Source organism: Dendrobates tinctorius, unplaced genomic scaffold (assembly GCF_039654945.1).
Source record: "Dendrobates tinctorius isolate UK_male_01 unplaced genomic scaffold, ASM3965494v1 ptg000158l, whole genome shotgun sequence".
NCBI classification, from domain to species: Eukaryota; Metazoa; Chordata; class Amphibia; order Anura; family Dendrobatidae; genus Dendrobates; species Dendrobates tinctorius.
In genome coordinates this window covers 21,231,931-21,252,221 of record NW_027361825.1, presented here as the reverse complement: position 1 = coordinate 21,252,221, position 20,291 = coordinate 21,231,931, and the positions used below count along the sequence as shown (strand labels likewise).

At 45.4% G+C, this 20,291-nt stretch overlaps 2 protein-coding genes across 3 annotated transcripts; one reads left to right on the top strand and one right to left on the bottom strand.

Moving 5' to 3' along the window:
• Positions 1 to 1,467: 1,467 nt before the first annotated feature.
• On the bottom strand, positions 1,468 to 13,371 carry SARS2 (seryl-tRNA synthetase 2, mitochondrial). 2 transcript variants are annotated; one of them, XM_073549053.1, is made up of 16 exons: positions 13,018 to 13,368; positions 9,287 to 9,382; positions 8,697 to 8,726; positions 8,283 to 8,423; positions 7,973 to 8,027; positions 7,037 to 7,100; positions 6,482 to 6,587; positions 5,837 to 5,884; positions 5,188 to 5,296; positions 5,022 to 5,067; positions 4,595 to 4,682; positions 4,402 to 4,514; positions 4,063 to 4,156; positions 3,819 to 3,911; positions 2,642 to 2,707; positions 1,468 to 2,202 (listed from the first exon to the last, which is right to left on the bottom strand). In XM_073549053.1, exons 1-16 carry the CDS (start codon positions 13,258 to 13,260, stop codon positions 2,077 to 2,079), a joined length of 1,518 nt encoding a protein of 505 aa, XP_073405154.1. In that variant the 5' UTR covers positions 13,261 to 13,368; the 3' UTR covers positions 1,468 to 2,076. The 2 variants fall into 2 exon arrangements, 1 of the variants encoding a protein (XP_073405154.1); XR_012220713.1 differs by having other exon boundaries at positions 2,130 to 2,202; positions 3,819 to 3,940; positions 13,018 to 13,371.
• A 52-nt stretch (positions 13,372 to 13,423) lies between these two features.
• Positions 13,424 to 16,624, top strand: MRPS12 (mitochondrial ribosomal protein S12). The gene is made up of 3 exons (XM_073549054.1): positions 13,424 to 13,573; positions 15,503 to 15,572; positions 16,042 to 16,624. The coding sequence occupies exons 2-3, from the start codon at positions 15,524 to 15,526 to the stop codon at positions 16,416 to 16,418; spliced, it is 426 nt and encodes a 141-aa protein (XP_073405155.1). The 5' UTR covers positions 13,424 to 13,573; positions 15,503 to 15,523; the 3' UTR covers positions 16,419 to 16,624.
• Positions 16,625 to 20,291: the final 3,667 nt, after the last annotated feature.

Here is a 20,291-nt window from a genome sequence, read left to right as displayed (position 1 = left end):
CGGCGGGGGGCTGCGGCGCGGGAGCGGAGGCTGGGTGAGTATACAGCGGCAGCATGACAAGTTTGTTTTTGAAAAATAGCTCGGTGTGATCACGAAATGCATAAAAATAAAAAATACAAAATTGCTATTCCACTCTGGAATGGCTTCCTTCATACAGCAGCGCTGTCTACTCTGAAACGTCAATCTCCTTTTTCTGTTAATCAATATGCAAAAGAGAATTATCCTTTGTTTGGCAACAGGAATGCAGTAGCTGGAATATTCATGGGTAATTATTGGTGTTGTGACAATCACAACCCTTTCAGGTGAACAACTCCATAAGTCCCTTCTTATCTGTACCTTTCAATATCACCCTATGTGCGTCCCCCTTTTTTTCCTCTCCTACTTGTGTGCTCTTCTGGCTCCTGCTTGTGATAAGCTTCTCGTGTGCTCTAGTTTTATGCTGGCAGGAGATTCTGGTCACAGCACTCATCTTTCATCTCCAAGTCCAAAACTGAAGTCTACAATTCCCCTCACACCATCACAACCTACAACTGCCAGGGCATGATGGAAGTTGTACTTTTTAGACAGTTGGAGAGCCACAAATTGAGGAACAATGGCTTACAGCATTCACAGGACTGGTGGTCTGACTGAAGATTGCATGACACAGCTCCCCATAACAAATGCCAGGGTGAGGAGGGCAATGGTGGCTGCAAGTGAGAGGGGATACAGTGGATCACACAGCTTGAAAATTACTGGTGACTTATTATATGAGAAAAGTGATGGAGTGACCCTTTAATGTGCACAAACATTTTTGACATGTAGAGACTATTCAAAAGTTTTGAATGAATCCAAGTGGAGAGACCCCACATGAAGGATCATTCTCACTCAGGACCACAGATTCTCACTACTACTGCCCCCCCATTTTAGTGATAGTGGTCGGAATCTGGGTGCTGGGAACCCCCCTATCTAAAAGCTTGTGAAATTTCTCCAGTCATAACCGACCACGACGACCTCTCTTGGATCAATAAACTTAGACGGCTATAAAACCATAATCCTCATCAGCAGTTGTGTACACAATGATCATTGCCCCTTAAAGACACAGGAATTATTGTCTTTGCTCCTGTGTTCTTTTACATTCCTTCTTCCAAGGACCAAAACGTTTTTTCCTTTTACTATTCCATTGCCTTATCCTTATGAGGGCTTGATTTTTGCGAGATAAATTGTAGTTTTGAGCGACGCTCATTTTACCGCATAACGTATTGAAAAACAGAAGAAAAATCCAAGTGTAGTAGAATTGGGGGGAAACACCATACAACACAATCCCACCATTGCTTTTTTTTGTGGGGGTGATTTGTTTTAAATGGCGTTCGTTGTGTGATAAATATCCTGAAAACATGAGGCTCCAGACCGGAGTCATTACAGCGATAACTAAGATAAAAAAAAAAAAAAAAATTGGTATTAAATAAAAAAAACATTTAACAGTAAATATAATTTTTATATTTAAGTTTTTTATTTTTACTAGAAATTTCATATTTTTTTCTAAACCTTTTTTCCCTCTTTTACTTTTCAGTTTCTCTTATGGGACTTGAACCTGTGATTGTTTGATTTCTTACACCATATACTGTAATATCGCAGCGTTCCAGTATATAGTGACATCGCCGTTCCCTTATGGAGCTCGGTGTGTGACTGGATGTTGAAAGGGGACTAACATGGCGGCTACTTGAGCATTCAGCGGTCACAGCGGGGGAGGCAGATGCTGCTCAAGACAGAAGCACATTAAAATTGTAGCGCCAAAGATGCAGAATGGACTGTACCCCACCTTTATTAAAGGTAATATCCACATTCGGGTCCTGATTCATTTCATATTAGTGAAGATCCGATTTTCTGACTTGATAAATAATAAAATCCTGCATAGACGAAGCCACCACTAGGGGGAGCTAACTGCTACAGCAAGTGCTGAATGCAATGGGAGCTACATAAACTTGTATGTAAGGGGCTCCCACTGGTGGCAGCTTCAGATCACTGCTATGTACCAGGAGCAGGAGCCTTAGACATTAATGTAATAAGGGAAAGTTTTCATCTCATTCTCTGCCCCAGTCACATCTTGTTTGGCTTCTTTCTCTGGTTCGGTCCTATATATTTCTGTGGAGTGTACGATGGTTTGTCTATGACGTCAGCACCCATGAACGGCTGGAGGACCTCAGGGATATGCACCCGACCATCCTAAAGAAAAAGGACAGCAGGGTATAAGGGCTACAGCATGGACGCTTGTACTACTATACACCATGGACATGCTTAAGATGAGGGTCATACCACTGCACGACCAGCGGTGGCAGACCCCAACTGATCGGATACTGATGACCTAGTCTAAGGATTGGTTATTAGAGTCTGAGTGCTAGATGATCCCTTAAAGAAGAGATGTCAGCTGTACGTCTGGGACCATCATTAGTCAGACTTATAGCAAAAGGTACAGTCCAGGATTAGAAGAACAAAACAGCGTCACACCTGTCCGCAGGATTCGTCTGGTATTACAGCTTAGTCCCATTAACACAGAACAAAGCTGCAAAATCAGCCGCAATCCAGTAGGAGGCAGCCATGTTTTCTTATAAAGTACAAAGCCTTTAGAGAGTGGGATCAGTCATAGAAACCCTCCAAGACTCACCTGTAACTGGTTAGATTCCAGAATGGCAATGATGAGCCGGGGGACCGCGCACGCTGTGCCGTTAATCTGCAATTATAGGATACAGACTCAGTACAGGTCCGCAGACGATACAGTGCTGGAGCTGGGGTGCCGGACTATCGGACTGGGCATTACAACTAGCAGAAAAGATGATATTTGAAATCTTAATTAAAATCCTGGCTAAATTTGGGCAGAATACGGTTATCTCCAGCCCTATAGAGATTGCTGCCAGGCAAACACCATCCCACCAATTAGCTGTTAGTGGACGGGTGTATAAAGAAGCAGAACATTGCGGCTCCTTACACCGTGTAGTGGCCATTACAGGTACTGCAGCTCATTCACTTTAAAGGGAATCTGTCACCCCATTTTTCGATTATCAGCTGCCGGCACCGCCATCAGGGGAATATCTACAGCATTCTGTAATGCTGTAGATAAGCCCCCGATGTAACCTGAAAGAGAAGAAAAAATGAGTTAGATTATACTCACCCAGGGGTGGTCCAGGTCCGGTTTTGGTCGACTGGGTGTAGCGGTCCGGTCTGGCGCCTCCCATCTTCTAACGGTAACGTCCTCTTCTTTGATTCCCGTCGTAGCTCCTGCGCAGGCACACTCTGCTCTGCCCTGTTGAGGGCAGAGCAGAGTACTGCAGTGCGCAGGCGCTGGACCTCTCTGACCTTACCCGGCGCCTGTGCACTGCAGTACTTTACTCTGCCTTCAACAGGGCAGAGCAGAGTGTTCCTGCACAGCAGATACGACGGGAAGCAAAGAAGAGGACATCACCTTTAGATGATGGGAGGCGCCGGACTGCGACATCCATCGGACCAAGATCGGACGGCCCCCCCGTAAAGGATAAGAATGCTGCAGATAAGCCCCTGATGGCGGTGCCGGCAGCTCATAGTCCAAAAATGGGGAGATAGATTCCCTTTAATAGAAGCCGAGCTGCAGTACCTGAGAATGGCCACTACAGTGTGTGGCGCTGTGTTGTTCTGAATCCACTCCGTGTACATCTATGATCTTCTGACAGCTGATCACTGGGGGGCCCGGACCACCAATAGATAATGATTATCAATATATGAGATAAGTGACAAATGCATTTTGCGCACAGCACTGATGTCCGATTCTGGGCAATGACATGTCCCTGGGTGGGGTGCAGTAATCTCACCGTGTGAGCGTGCCGCAGCTCTCCATCAGGTCTCCGGTACATGATGTTCAGCCTCCGGCTCTGGAAATCGGTGCAGTTTGATGCACTGGAAATCTTGGGGAACGGGAATAATAATATGAGCACTATATGGAGGTAAACGTGTATAAGGAATGACCCCTCGTAGTGCCCTCTGCTGACAGCTCTGGTACTACATAGAGAGGAGCTGCTCTGGCTGCAGAACGAGTAATTAACATGGAGTACGCACCTCTCCGTACTTCCCTCGCCCTGGCATCCAGGCCTCTATGTCACATTTCCGGTAAGCGGGGAGCCCAAGTTCCTCACTTGGCATTTCCAAAACACTAGAAACATCACAAGGAAAATGTTATACCCAGATACAGTCACGTGTACGAACAGTATGGGACAGACTGGTGACGGATGCAGCCCTTTTTGCCCACATGGTTCCCCCTTCCATCACAGGCTCCATAGGGAGTTTCATTACTTACGGCTGCAGGAATAGTGCAGCGTGCAGAAATTCGGATCCACTGGATAAACCAGCATCTTCCCGAGATTCCCAGGGTCCACGAGGATCTATGCTTTTACTCACTGAAAGTGTAACCCCAGATCGGAGAAAATCTCTTTCTGCAGGTCCAGAAACTCCTCCAGTAACTCCTGACTCTCGTTACCAGTCTCATCAGCGGTGACCCCAAACATCTCCACCTGCAAAAGACGCCAATATGGTGACCACCTCTCCGGAGAAAAGGATTGTGCCCCGAGACACCCCGAGGAAAGACAGCGACCTTGGTGAAATGGTGAACTCGGTAGAGACCCCACGTTTCCCGGCCGGTGTCGGTCTCTGCTCGGTAACATGTGCTGCAGCAAACAATCCTGCCGATGAAAAACAGAAAAATATAGAGAGGAGGCTGAAAGCGGGCGCGGATTACCATATGGTCGGGGTTTTATATACTAAAAGAATTATCCGGTGCTGCCTACTTCTGCATCGGGAGGTGAGGGGTGCTAGTGCATCGGCACATACCTGCCGGGTTTCACTCACAACTAGCAGATAGCGGTCCTTATATGCTGCAACCAGAGGACAAGACTCAGCGATTATGCACGCGTCCTGGCAGGTATGTGCAGAACCACCATCACCAGCACTGCTCACCTCCTGATGCAGCACCGGAGAACCCTCAAGCTCCTTCTTCTAGATACCAGAAAGTAAAAACTCACCGAATGGGCAGATCTGACAATTCTACTGCATGATCCATAAAATAACCTGAGAATACAAGAAAGCGACCAGGAATGAAACGTGAGCAAAATGGACTCATCCCCAACCTACTAGCGAATCCCAGACGCACTGGTCATTCTGTAAAATGAGGCCCGGACATGTAATTACCTGCGATTCCAACCTCCGAGGTCCCTGCCAAATGCAGGTCGGGGTGGGCAGATGGATCCAAGCTGTAGACCTGCGAGCTGTGGGCGGTCGGCTGCATGCCGCAACCCTCCTGGGACATGGGGGGAGTGTATAGGTCAGGCAGGGGGCACACACAAGCAACAAAAGGCTATTAAGGCAGAATAACGGAGAGTTGTGGGCTCCACTCAGCTAATCCACGGGCTCAATATCCATGAGCAGGATAAAGCAGACTACTGGTCACAGGAGCAAGAATTGTCATTAATGAGGGGCAGATTATCAGACTTTTCTGGGTAAACAACCTCTCCATGGGCAGCATGGTGGCTCAGTGGTTAGCGCTGCAGCCTGGGTTCGAATCCCACCAATGACAACATCTGCAAGGAGTTTGTATGTTCTCCCCGTGTTTGCGTGGGTTTCCTCCCACATTCCAAAGACATACTGATAGGGAATTTAGATTGTGATCCCCATCGGGGACAGTGATGATAACGTGTGCAAACTATAAAGCGCTGCGGAATATGTTAGCGCTATATAAAAATAAAGAGTATGTTTATGGTTCCGGACATTCTTAACCTGCACCCCTCCCCCCGAACATCCATTTAAGAAAGGAAGCAAAATGGATATGAAGAAGACTCACAAATACGGCTCCTTTCAGCATGTCTGGGACAGAGAGAGGAATAAATCCCTGCAACAGAGAGAAAAAAGGAGAAAATAATAAGCACGGACCCTCATCAGTCCTGAGAATAATGGAGGGGCTGCAGCACTGATGCATTACTGGGGATGGGACAGCGTTCTGTTCCCTATACAGTCAATGACTTTAAAGGGGTTGTCCGGTGATAAGAAGCCATCGTGTACACACAGCACAGGTAGTAACTTGTTGATGAGAGGGGATTTGTCTGCTGGGGCCCGCACGGATCAGCTGTGCACAAGTACAACCTCTGCTCCATCCATTCCTTGGGGCTGCCAAGTGCTGTCCTCCATAGAGAACGAATGGTGCAGCAGTCGACATGTGTACTGGGGATAATTTCCTGTGATGCTGATCGCATGCAGGGTCCAGTTGTCAGACCCCACCGATCAGTAAGTTTGGATGACCGTGGTAAACTGCTCTGGGGTTGGAGGGTCTCCCTTTTGGGTAACAGATCTCCATTCCTCGTCTTCTGCAATGAATCCAGTCTAGATAATCCTGTACAGAGAAGGGGGCTGGCTGAGCGATTGAGAACAGCGGTCAGCAAGCCCCTTATTGCTCCGGTCACAAGTGATGATGGTGAGCTCGTCCGTTTACCTTCTTTACGAGTTTGGTGATAGTGAAGTTCACCAGCGCGTGCTGCAACATGGAGCCGGACCCCCGCAGGTAGTAACAGCGGTTCCCAGAGATGTGTGAGAGACGCCTGAAGGAACAGGACAGAATCCACGTCAGATGCGCCACCACCATATGTGCCCCCTAGAGAGATACGCCACCACCACACGTGCCCCCTAAAGAGATACGCCACCACCACACGTGCCCCCCCAGACTGATGCGTCACCACCCCACGTGTCCCTCGGAGAGCTGGCTCTATACATCTACTCGGTACAATGTGTCCCTTACATGACAAAGCTTTACCTGGAGGGCGCAGGGATAATTATCTGTAATGGTCCCGGCCATGGGCTCCGCAGCAGCTAATAAAGCCGCCATCAGGTGCTGACATGTGCACGATACTGTCACATTACGCAGACAGGAGCGCAGGCTGGAAACTGCCTCCGGCCAAAGCCCGTTATGTGATAATACCCAACAATAAAGAAGTCTGCCGTCAGAACACAAAAGCAGAGAAGGGGCAGGACGACCGCTGGGACGGGATACCTCTGTCTGATGATGTCCAGATCCTCCCCAATTTCCAGGTGACCTCGAACTTTAAAATCAAACTCTGGAAGCAAAAAAAACAATAAAATTAAGATATAGTCTCCTCCGGACCCTGAAGAGCTGCCTGTACCGGAGCGAACATCTGCAGGGCCGGTGATCATGAGACCACCATCATGGCAGCAGTGGATGTGGGGTCCAGAGCGACACCATGGGGCATTGGCACAAAATCCCACCAACTTCTGTAAGACGTAAATATGGTGGGATATTTTACTGCACTTTAGTCCTTTAGTTCAGGCCCCCGGGGATAGTCTCTATGATCCTTAATATGGTGGGAATAATATGTCTGCACCAGGGTGCGGTATTATAGTATACAGAGCAAGGTTTTGAACAAACAATCCCAGGTTCACATAAATGAAAGTGAAAAACTAATAAAAGGTTTTTACAGCTACATAAAAAATAAAACATATTTGGAATTGCCACATGTGTAAAATACTATAGTATGAGAATATTACAATGAATTATTCCAAACAGAAAACACTGCAGAGAAAAAAGAAAGAAAAGCAAAAGTTAGAGCTGATGGAATAGAGGGAGGAAAAAAATGGAAGCACAAAAGTAAATAAAAAAAATGATCACCCATTCCGGAAGGGTTTAACCAGCGCCACCACCTGTTATAGACCTGGCACATGGATGTTTCAGTCTTGATTAGCCTAATATACTGAGCTCCCCCTGGTGGCGACAACAGGTAAACGCATGCAGAGTTTTGCTGCCTTCAGAGCTGAACTCTGACATGGCAGCATTATCGAAAAAATAAAACTGTCTGCTGCACAACGTGCCATGGGTCGTGTCTGGTATATCTGCAATATATACCACGTATGGGCAGATGTTTAACCACTCCTTGACTATGGGACTGTTCACACACCGCATCCCCATCCTTACCGGCCTTCTGTCCAACAACCTCCAGCAGCCGCGCGTTGCTTTCAGACCCAACAGGCTGTAGAAAGAATGAGACGACGTGAGCTGCAAATTATTACCCTGCATGCAGAAGAACTCTGTGGCAGAGGCCCCCACAAGCTGCAGACACAGCGCCCCTCTTGTGCATGGCTCTGCCGGGTACTGCAGCTCAGTTTAATTCACATGAAAACCACAGCACCAGATACTTACACCATGGACACTGGCGCTGTTACAGCCTGTCTGTTCTTTTTCTTTACCACCCTCACCTTCCCAGGGTTTTTTGTTTGCTACTCACTGTACCCGGATGGGTCCGATTAGGCAACTTAAGGGCCCGAACGTAGAATGACTCTTCCAGATCGTTCTCCTGCCGGTAGAGAGCGGACAGCTGTTGTCGGATCTCCTTCCCTCTGTTTCTGATTGTCAGATACCTGGGGATCTAAATCACAAATGTAATTATAGTGATGAGGAACCACAAGTCTCAGCAGGTCTTATATGTAATTCCTTATGCTTGCCACAAACTCCTATCAGTGTCCCCAGTGATCAGTCGTTTTCCTCTCCACCCCCCCCCCATATAAGATCACACTCGTGTCTGGCTGTCAGGCTACCGGCTGCAGCAGCTCTTCCCCACCGCTGCGTCTGCTATAGACCAGACGCTAAACTCCGCCTCCCCTATTAGGCCTCGCCCCTTCAGGAAAATGAAGATCCTTACCGATGGCAGATCCTGACGATCGTGTGTCAGCTGAGGGGAAAAGAGGGAGAATTAGGGAATCCAGAAATCATGATGTTTATAGCAGAATGACAAACCTATTGACGACACATGCCCACTCTCTATATTACTAAACAAACTCCTCTGCAAAAGAAATCCAGTCACTTTATACCCATACAATGAGCTCCCTCCAGTGGTGGCTGTATAAATCCATATACAGCGAGCTCCCCCTAGTGACGGCTGTATAAACCTGTATGTAGTGAGCTCCGATGGTGGTGGCTGTATAAAGCTCTAGACAATGAGCTCTCCCTAGTGGTGGCTGTATAAATCTGTATGTAGTGAGCTCCTTAAAAAATGTAAGATTAAAAGTTAAGTTTTAATACAAATATTTCTATACCAATTTGCTATATACATGTAGTGAGCTCCCCCTAGTGGTGGCTGTACGTAGTCAGAATTCCAACTGAATGGTACTGTGAAGGGAAGCAGAGGATTGGAGCTCTGACCCCCCACAAATCACGTGTGACCTCATTATATAAGACTAATCGATACACGCTCTATACGACTCAATGACATCTGGTGACCCCAACACTCACCGTCATTTCCTTGACCTCATTGGCCACTTGGGATTTCTCCTCCTCCAGGCTGTGAATGTCTCGTCTTAACGTCTGCAGCTCTTCCCAGATCTCCACCTGCGAGGACAGCGAGAGCGGGGGACGTCACTGACCGTCCCCAGCACGTCTCACAGATATGCACAGGGTCGGCCGGACACGTACAATGGCCAGGAGCGCCACCAAGGGGCTATTCATTTCTATAGGGCAGACAAGTCTTAGGACTTCCGCCTCCCTTTGTTTCCTTATTGTCACCATTTCAAAATCAAAGCTTTGATTTTTTAAAAAATAAAAATGCAAAATCGGAGAGTTGGTATCAGGAATCGGTGTGTCCGGGAAAGGCCGATCCGTCCCAATAGAAAAGTATATAACCCGAAAGGGAAATCAAAACCGAAGAATCGCAGCGGCTCTCCATAATAAAGCGATCAAAAGGGCACCGATAGAAATGTCGGCTCGCCACGCAAACAACGAACCCTCTGCGCAGAAAAAAAATTATATATAAAAAAAATGGCCCAGAAATTAGTCTTTTAATCAAATAAAAAAAATAAAAAACACATTGGTGGAATTGCAAATTATTTTTTTTCCACCAATTTGCCGCAATTGTATTTTCTTATACTAAACAGTAAACTAAATGACGTCATTCAAAACTACAAAAAAAAAAAGTTTTGACCCTTAGGCTACCTTCACACATCAGGTTTTTGCCGTCAGGCAGGATCCGGCTATTTTTTAGAAAAACCGGATCCGGTGTAAATTTTGGAGAACTGAAGAAACGGATCCATTTTTCTGCCGGATCCATCTAGCAGGTTATATCTGTTTCCTGGGGGCTGGCCAATTGGATCTGAGCATGCGCAGACTTAAATAACGTATCCGGTGGCCAGATCCGTCTTTTTCCAGATCCGGCGCCCATAGACTTTCATTGTGGCAAAAAGCCGGAAGCGTCGGATCCGGCGCTGTCCGGTTTTACACCGCAGACAAAAAACGTTACTAGAGACGTTTTTTCCAGATGCCGGAATCAAAATTTTTGCTGGATCTGGCAAAAACAGGAAGAAACGGAAGGCCATGCGGCGTAATCCGGCGCTAATACAATTCAATGAGAGAAAAACTGATCTGGGGCCTGATTTCGCCGGATCCGGTTTTTCTTAAAATAGCTGGATCCTGCCTGACGGCAAAAAACTGGTGTGTGAAACAGGGCTTCGGAGTCGGAGCTCATTTTGGTGGAGTCGGTATAAAATGGTCCGACTCCTAAAATATATAATAAATTGGGTACAGTAGTTCAATGCAGAATGTGCTGAATATTTTTTCATAGGAATTTGGGAAAGTTATGAAATGTCCTGTTCTATTCCTGATCTAAGGCTACATTCACACACAGCGTTTTTCCTGCGTTTTTTGAGGATACGTTTTTCAGCTGCAAAAGCCGATCAGCTTTTTAAAAAATTGCATCACCTGAAAGGTTTTTGAGCTCATAGTTTTCAATAGCAAAAGCAGATTAGAAATCTGCTCTATCCATTAAGGGTGGTTTCACATTAGCGCTTTTTAAGCGCACGCACGGCCGGGGGTAGCTCCGCCCCCGAGCCGGCTCTCTGCCCGGCGTGCCCGCCCCTTGCTTGTAGCGCCGCCTCCTAGCGCACAGCGGCCCCTGCGATCGGCGCACCCTATCTTTAGCATAGGGTGCGCAGATCGTGCGCAGGCCGTGCGCTAGTTGCGCTTTGACCTGCGCTGCGCACTTTTGACGGTGCGCCGTGCGCGCCAAAATCCGAAAAGTTTGATTTTGGCGCGCACGGCGCACCGTCAAAAGTGCGCAGCGCAGGTCAAAGCGCAACTAGCGCACGGCCTGCGCACGATCTGCGCACCCTATGCTAAAGATAGGGTGCGCCGATCGCAGGGGCCGCTGTGCGCTAGGAGGCGGCGCTACAAGCAAGGGGCGGGCACGCCGGGCAGAGAGCCGGCTCGGGGGCGGAGCTACCCCCGGCCGTACGTTCGCTTAAAAAGCGCTAATGTGAAACCAGCCTTATCCATATCTGTCTATCCATATCTTATCTGTACCAAAAAGAATGAAAGCCGGGTAGCACACAGACTAACACACCTTATTTTTTTTAGCACCAGTCAGGGACACCTCATAGCTGTCCAAAAGGACGCCCAGGACAGGCATTGCTCGTCTTCAGTAACACATCAACATCAATTGATAGTTGGAATAAATAGACTGCATTCACCACATCTAAAGGTGCAGGCTTTATTTTCAAGTGTAGGGGTGTGCAGTATAAGGTTCTGCAGCAGCTGAGGTGTGCAGTATGAGATTCTGCGGAACAGTATGAGGTTCTGCCCCCCCCCCCCCGAGTTTTGATCCTGGCTAAAACCATTTCTTATAGATATGGCGAACCCTCAGGTAACCCTAAATGAAGGTCAATGGACACAGTTGGCTGAATTGAAGGAGTTGCTTAATCACCCATTTACCGTGACTAAAAAATGAGGATTTAACTCCTGGCATTTTCATGAGGGAGTGGAAGAGCTTGCTATTTTGCGGTTTAATCGCAAATGGCATTTCTGCTTCAATGAAACGGAGAGAGACACAGCTATTGGAAAATAAATTTTTTCTGGCAGCTGTTTATGTGGACCCAAGTCATCGTATACTGCTTGATGATCAACAGCTTACTAAAGGAAAAGAAGCTCTGACTGCGGTAGCAGTTAGGAAGAGTTGCCTACAGGAGGACTGCCAGGCGCAAGAGGACTTGGGTCCTGACAGTGCTAATGCTGCCATATCTTCATCCTCATCAGATGAGGAGTTTGACTTTGACAAGTATTTGGATGTTATGGAGCAGGCAAAGCATTGCCGCAAGGAAAAAGATTTCACTCCGTCTCCTATAGCAAGCAGATTGACCATATTTCAGCAAAATGTTTCACTTGCTCTCAAAGAAAAAGAAAAATTCAACCGTTCATCAAAACTGACTGTGCATGAGGCAATTCCTTTATACCCGGAAATTGTTAGAGATGTTGCCCATGTGGTTACAGCTTTTCCTCCAACCCAAGTTAGTGTAGAGAGGTTGTTCTCTAGCCTTAAAATTATTAGGTCAGATTTGAGGCCATCTATTAAGGAAGATCTGATGGAGGCAATTCTATTTCTTAGAACAAATTCATAGACTGCACAAATGTTAGTTATTTATGCTTTTGTTGAAAACTGTTTTTTGCCACTTACATAGTTTATTACATAGTGTTATATATATATATATATATATACACACACACACATACACAATATATATATATACACACTATATATATATGTAATTGATATTACATAGTGTATTACATATTTACAATTTATTACAGTTTTTTGTGTTCTAAAGTTGTATTCCAATAAATATATATTATGTTCTATCTAAATATCTTGATTATTGTATCATAAAAATGATTAAATGTCTGGTGTCCACATTGTACTACAATAAATTTTTCACTTAAATATAAGCAGTATGCAGTATGTCGGAGTCGGTGGAAGGGAAATTGAGGAGTCAGAGTCGCAGGTTTGGCTTACCGACTCCACAGCCCTGGTGTGAAAGTAGCCTAAGAATAAAAGACAAGAAAAAAGAATTGTCCCGGCAGGAAGGGGTTAACTACATAAACAACAGCGGCCCCTCCTGGTCACATTGCGGTACTACAGTGACATTTTCCACCAATAGCAGAGCTGAGCGCCCTCTGGTGTCCGGGTCAGGCAGTTCTCTCACCAGCGCCCGCAGTTCCCCCTCCGGGGGTCTCCCCGGTCTCCTCTCCGACAGTTCACGCTCCGCAGCATCTATGTCCCGGCTCAGGGCGTCCATATCCAGCTGAGGGCGGCTGCAGTAACCTTCCCGCACATAGTCGTACAGCCGGCTGGGAGGTACCGACTCTCCGGTGCTCAGAGCCCGCACCCCTGAAAGTCCCCGGCATATAGAACGGACACATAACCTGAGCAGCATGCGGGTCGCCATGTTTCAGTGTGTCGGAAATTGAGCCATCCAATCAGGAGGTAGTATGAAGTGACACTGACCAATCAGGAGACCGGAGGCGATTCAGTTCCCAGAGACGAACGAATCAAACGGACTTGGTTCCTGTAGACATAATAAATGACCAATCAGTAACTCCGGTTATTGGAATAAACCAATGATAACGTATCTGGCACTGTGATTGTCCAATCAGACATTAGGGCGGGGTTACAGTGGCATCTCCACTTCAGTGTGTGACCCGGAAGTGACTGCACATGCTGCTGTAGTGTCCGCCTCTGCAGTCTGTCGAGTTCTCAAGGTGAGTGGTGCCCAGGCAGGTTGTGCTGGGACTTGTGGTTCTACTAGACAGCAAAAGTCCCACTCACAAAGCAAAAAAACACTGGGCGCGGTCACTTTGATTAACCCCTTCATGACCAGACCATTTATTTTGTGGTTTGTTTTCTTCCTCCCCTCCTTCCAGGAGCTGTAACTTTTTTTTCCCCCTCAGCCGTTGTGGGTCTTTCTGTGCAGGACGAGGTGCAGTTTTCATTAATTATGCCAAATAATAGAACAACTGGGAGAGAAATGGAGTAAAGTGAAATCAGCACGTCACACAGAGCATTAGCATTAGCATCATTCTGACACGTTGCGGGGGGCATACTGACGAGAGGGGCGTTCAGCCCCACATCATGGAGATTTGGGTCTTTTCCATGTCAATTAGTTTACCAACTTATGTGGGAAAAATCCAACTCTGCCACAGTGATGGGGGTTTATGGCGTTCATTGTATGGGAAACTGAAGTTTGTAAATTAAAGAAGTGTCAGCAAAGTGAAATTGTAAAAAAATAAAACTGTGATAAAAGTATGAAAAGTCAACAGAAAATAAAACAGCTAAAAATTAGGGAAAAAAATGTAAAAAATAGAAATAGTACAATTAGGAAAAAAATATGTTTAAAAATAGTAAACTTACGAAGGTGAAAAAGTTAAAAAAATACAGTAAAAAAAAAAGTTGTGTTTCTGTAATTCTAGACCCTTCCTTTCTGCATCCTTCTGTATTATGCACATCGATCTGACATTGACATTGTTTTGGGACATGTGTGATGTTTTCATCACTTTTTATTGCATTTTTTGGGGGGGGAAGTTTAGCTACTGGAAACGTCAATTCTAGAGTTTAGGGCTTTTTTTGTTTAAATGTTTTTATTTGGATAAATTGGACTTTTCAGACTTTTTTCACTTGTCTTTTTTAAATGTCTTTTTATTTTGTGGTTTTCTTAGAGGACTTGATCCTGCGCTCGTTTGTTTCTTCTACACTTTTCAACTTTGAAATTGCAACACCGAGATGGAAAAGTGATGGAATTCTGGAAATCGCAGGATGGAGACGTTACTGATCTGCAAATGGTGAAAAAAATGGAAACAACATTTTGAAAACCTGCTGCTGTATTCACTATGGAGTATGAGGCCACGTGCAGAAATCCCGGCACTTACAGCCTCGGCTGCGATCACTGAAGTTATTAATGGTCGTCGGATTTTTTCACCAATTGCAGATCAGTAACGAGTCTCCATCCTGTGACTTCTGTAATTCTATTACTTTTCTTCCTTCTTGGTGTTGCAATTTCATTGTTGATGAATGTATATAATTCTGTATATTGGAAAAATGACTAATCTACTATGAAGCCCAGTCACAGGAGTACCAAAATGGCAGTAAAGAGGGTCTTCAGCAGATTCACAGCTACCATTGGCCCCCTTGATCTTGGGGACATCGGAATGATTGTCATAGGGCAATGTTAAGGAAAGGAAAAAAATCACCTATTAGAATCAGAATCCCTCCATACTTTTGCTGGTGTAACTGCTGGATTCCTGGCTTGTCTTTCCAGCAGGGGGCATCGGGTGACTGCTGCAGCCAGTCACTGGCCAGTGATTGGATGCAGCTGTTACCTGAGGCCAACTGCTAGAAGACGAAGCAGGGGACAGCAGCAGTACAGAGGCTCAACATTTTGTTAGTAGTGGTCCAATAACTACTTTAGCAGTCAGTAGGGTAAGGGAAATGAACGGCTCCGAGACAGGAGATGATGATCGGTCACCTGGCTGCTGCAGAACAGGATGCCATCACTTCTGGTACCGGCAGCGGCACTGTGCAGGAGGAATAATCCCACTATTATATTGTAGAGGTGTTACAGATTTTGTAGTGTGCTGTGGTCCGCCTGTTCACGTGGTGTGATTATTTGCACTGACTGAGTTTCTCTTTTGCAGGTGATGTCTCTCTGACCGAACATGTCTCTTGCAGGAATTCGGAGCCTCGTCTCCTTACCTTGGAGATGGGGTAGGTTGATTTTTCCGTGCCTGGTCTTGCTCAGTTTAGGTTCTGTCCTAGAAAGTAAATAGCCAAAACTATCAGCTTCTTGTCGGCCATATTGACAGATTTCTCTGTCGCCCATAGGAACTCCAGGTATCGGCACTAGATTCTGTCACTTGTCCTTTCTGTCCAGTGCACCATACAGTGTAATTGACAGGGATCAGATAAAACAACAGGATGTCGGGAAGTGTATTCCAAAGAGGTTATCAGTGAGGAGGCAGTAGCTTGCTTCTCTTCTTGAGCGGCAGTATAACTCCAGTCAAAAGACTTGACTGCCTTCAGAAAGCCAAGCAGAGTCTACAGATGTAGGAATCGGGTGGACAGATCAGTCAGACCTCTGCCGATCAGTCACTGGTAGCAGATCCTGGCCACAGTGGGTGAATTGTAGTCTAAGTGAATCTCCTGTGTGTTGTTTTTTTTTTTTTTTTAAATTCAGGTTCTTCACTTTTCCGTACCGCCGTCCCTTCTTTGGTGGACTCCCGTAGCATGGCCACTTTGAATCAGATGCACAGAGCCGGCCGGCCCAAGAAACCTCCTCCCAAACTGGGTCCTTTGGGTGGAAATCCGCAGCTTAAGGGCGTTGTTTTGAAGACTATGATCCGCAAACCTAAAAAACCCAACTCTGCCAACCGCAAGTGCGCCCGCGTTCGGCTCAGCAACGGCAAGGAGGTGATATGCTTTATACCAGGAGAGGGACATAATCTGCAGGAACATAACATCGTCCTAGTGGAGGGCGGCCGCACACAGGATCTCCCGGGGGTCAAGTTGAAAATAGTTAGAGGAAAATATGACTGTGCTCATGTGAAGAAGTAATGGTGGCTGCCACTGATATTATCATGGCTCCTTTGCGTCCTGATCAGCAAACTGTACACTGGGGGCTGGTCATAGCCACACGAGGCAAGCGTTACTGGTCTATCTTGAAGGGGAATGCAAGACTTGAGGGGTTTGAGGAAAGTACCTGATTTATATTTGTGTCTGATTCAGCATGTAAAATAAATTTTGTATATGGGAAACCAAAATGTATCATCCTATATGTATAATGCCTGCAGGGAGCACCTCCTAGTGGTGACTGCATGGGGTCTCCTGCCTGTGGATTCACATTTATCCCCATGCAGTGGATTTGGTGCTGTGCACCAAGTAAAATGACGCTCTGTCAAGAAATTTGAGCATCTCATTTTACACGCCAGAGCTGCGCTCACTGTTCTGCTGGTGACGTGCCCATGTACTTACAGTGGATAGAAAGTCTACACCCCCCTAAAAAATGCCAGGTTTTTGTAATGTAAAACAATTCTACCAAGAACAATCATGTTAGAACACTTCCCACCTTTAAGGTCCCCCATATTCAGTGCAAATTCATTGAGAAACAAGCAAAACTTTTTGGAAGGAAAAAAAATAAAAAGGACTAAAATAATGTGGTTGCCTAAATCTGCATACCCCTTAGTTTAATACTTTGTGGAAGTACAACAGCATTCAGAATTTTATCAGCACGGCACATCTAGAATTGTCAATCTTTGCCCATTCTTCTGTGCAATAGCTCCACCTCTGTCTCATATTGTGCTGGCATCTCCTGTGTACATTGCCCTCTTCAGGTCATCCATAAATTGGATTCAAGTTTGGGACATTCCAAACCTTACATCTTCTGTTTAAGCCATTTGTTGTTTTTTTTTTTTTTTTTTGGAGGTCGCAGGCGTGCTGAAAGGTTCGTCTTCAGCTTTTTAGCGTAGGCCTGAAGGTTTTGTTGCAAGATTGACTGATATTTTGAACTATCCCCTTCACCTTAACTAAAGCTACAAAAGAACAGCCCCAAAGCTTAACCCTTCCTCCACCATTCTTCACTGTGGTTATGGTTTTATTTTGGTGTTCCGTAGTGTTGACTTTGTACCTTTTTGGAATTATGGCCAAAATGTGCACCCTTGCTTTCATCAGACATAACACATTTTCCCACAGGCTTTTGGCAGATTTGAGGAACGTTTCAGCAAAACATAGCTGGTTAAGAAATTTTTCTTTGTAATAAAAGGCTTTTGTTTTGCCACCCCACAGGACAAAAAGAATTCAGGAGATTGTCACATACATGACACAACTAACACTCGCCAGAAATTCCTGCAGCCCCATTAATGTTGCTGTCGGCCTCTTGGCAGCTTCCTTAACCAATTTTTTTTTTTTCTTCACCAATATTTGAGGGACATCCAGTTCTAGGTAATGTCAGTTTTGCCAAATTTTAGCCACTTTTTGATGACGCCTTCAGTGTCTATGGTAGATTGACTGTCTCGGAAATGGTCTTGTACCCTTCTGACAGCTTTCAGCAATGCGATCCCTTTGCTGTGTTAGCTGTTTATGGACTATGAGATGGAGGCCCAGTGCTATCGCATCAGGAGGGCAGTAATGTCATGATGGGGACAGGCTTTGCAGCGTTGAGAATCTCCCCCTGCCATATGCTCACCCACCTATCCACTCTCTCCATGTGCTGACTTCTCCCATCTGTGCTCTCTTCTTTGACCTGTCTACCCCATGTGCTATCTCCCTTGTCTGCTGTCTCACCCCTGTGTCTGACCATATACAGAACATACCACAGCTCCTGAGCAGGGGAGGAAGCAAAACACAATACTGACATTACAGTAGGAGATCAGAGGATACATTTTGTGAGGTAAAATATTGTTTAAAAACAGTCAGTGAAATATTTTACCTCACAAAATGAATCCTCTGTGATCCCCTGCTGTAATGTCAGTATTGTCTTTTGCTTCCTCCCCTGCCCAGGAGATGTGGTATGCTCCGTACATGGTCAGACACAGACAGTTTTTAAAATGAACTTTCCTTCGTATGAAAACCCTTTTACTGTGACCAGCTTCCTCTGCCTGCAGACATATCGCGCATCTGCAGCCGGGACCAGCCGAATAATTCACTGCACCTGTGCAGGGCAATGGTGTTCCTGCTGGTGGTACAGCGCAAGAGGGTGACCATAACCCACTGGTGGTACCACGCAATAGGTTGGTACCAGCAGCAGTTTCCATATTGAGACACCCATCACTTGGGTGTCCCAATATGGCGGTCGGTAAACTTCCTTCGCTTGGAATTCTGGGATACGGTGACATCTGGACAGAACAGGATGTGAAGACATTACAAGGCAATTATATAAATAGATGGCTGTCACTGTAAAATGCAACCAAGAAAATGTCTGGAAATCTTAACTAGAACAACAAAACTTTATATGGAGTTAATCAGAATTACTGTGAATAATGGCACCTGCGTACTGATTGCTATGTAACATGTAAATGTGATTAGCCAGTTCAGAACACAACTACATCCCCAATTGTAAGAGGGTGTTCACACTTATGCAATAACATTTTTCCCATCAAAACAAGTTGTTTTTCAATGATAATGTACAGATTATGGGTGGTATTAAAGTTGAACAAAATTCAGTTTGGTAAGGTTTTTTTTTTTTTTTTTTAAACATGACAAACCTGGCACTTTAACAGTTGTGTAGATTTTAACATGACTGTATATTATATACTCCAGAGCTGCACTTACTATTTGGCTGGTGGAGTCACAGTATACATACATTACTGATCCTGAGTTACATCCTGTATTATATTCCAGAGCTGCACTCACTATTCTGCTAGTGCAGTCACAGTGTACATACAGTTGTGCTCAGTTACTTTTTTAGACCAAGCAGAGGGGAAAAAAAATTATGGAATCACCCTCTAACTTTTCTTTCCCAAAACTAACACCTGCATCAAATTATATCTGCATCTAAAAAGGAGTGATCAAACCTTGGAGAGCTGTTGTACCAAGTGGACTGACATGAATCATGGCTCCAACACAAGAGATGTCAGTTGAAACAAAGGAGAGGATTATCAAACTCTTAAAAGAGGGTAAATCACGCAATGTTGCAAAAGATGTTGGTTGTTCACATTCAGCTGTGTCTAAAATCTAGACCAAATACAAACATGGGAAGGTTGTTAAAGGCAAACATACTGGTAGACCAAGGAAGACATCAAAGCGTCAAAACCGGAAACTTAAAGCAATATGTCTCCAAAACAGGAAATGCACAGCAAAACAATTGAGGAACGAATGGGAGGAAACTGGAGTCAACGTCTGTGACCGAACTGAAAGAAACCGCCTAAAGGAAATGGGATTTACATATAGAAAAGCTAAACAAAAGCCATCATTAACACCTAAACAGAGAAAAGGTAACAATGGGCTAAGGAAAAGCAATCGTGGACTGTGGATGACTGGATGAAAGCCATATTCAGTGATGAATTGCAAATCTGCTTTGGGCAAGGTGATGATGCTGGAACTTTTGTTTGGTGCCGTTCCAATGAGATTTATAAAGATGACTGCCTGAAGAGAACATGCAAATTTCCACAGTCATTGATGATATGGGTCTGCATGTCAGGTAAAGGCACTGTGGAGATGGCTGTCATTGCATCTTCACTAAATGCACAAGTTTGTGTTGATATTTTGGACACTTATCCCATCAATTGAAAGGATGTTTGGGGATGATGAAATCTTTTTTCCAAGATGATAATGCACCCTGCCATAGAGCAAAAACTGTGCAAACATTCTTTGAAAAAAGACACAAGGCCAATGTCATGGCCTGCAAATAGTCTGGATCTCAATCCAATTGAAAATCTTTGGTGGAAGTTGAAGAAAATGGTCCATGACAAGGCTCCAACCTGCAAAGCTGAT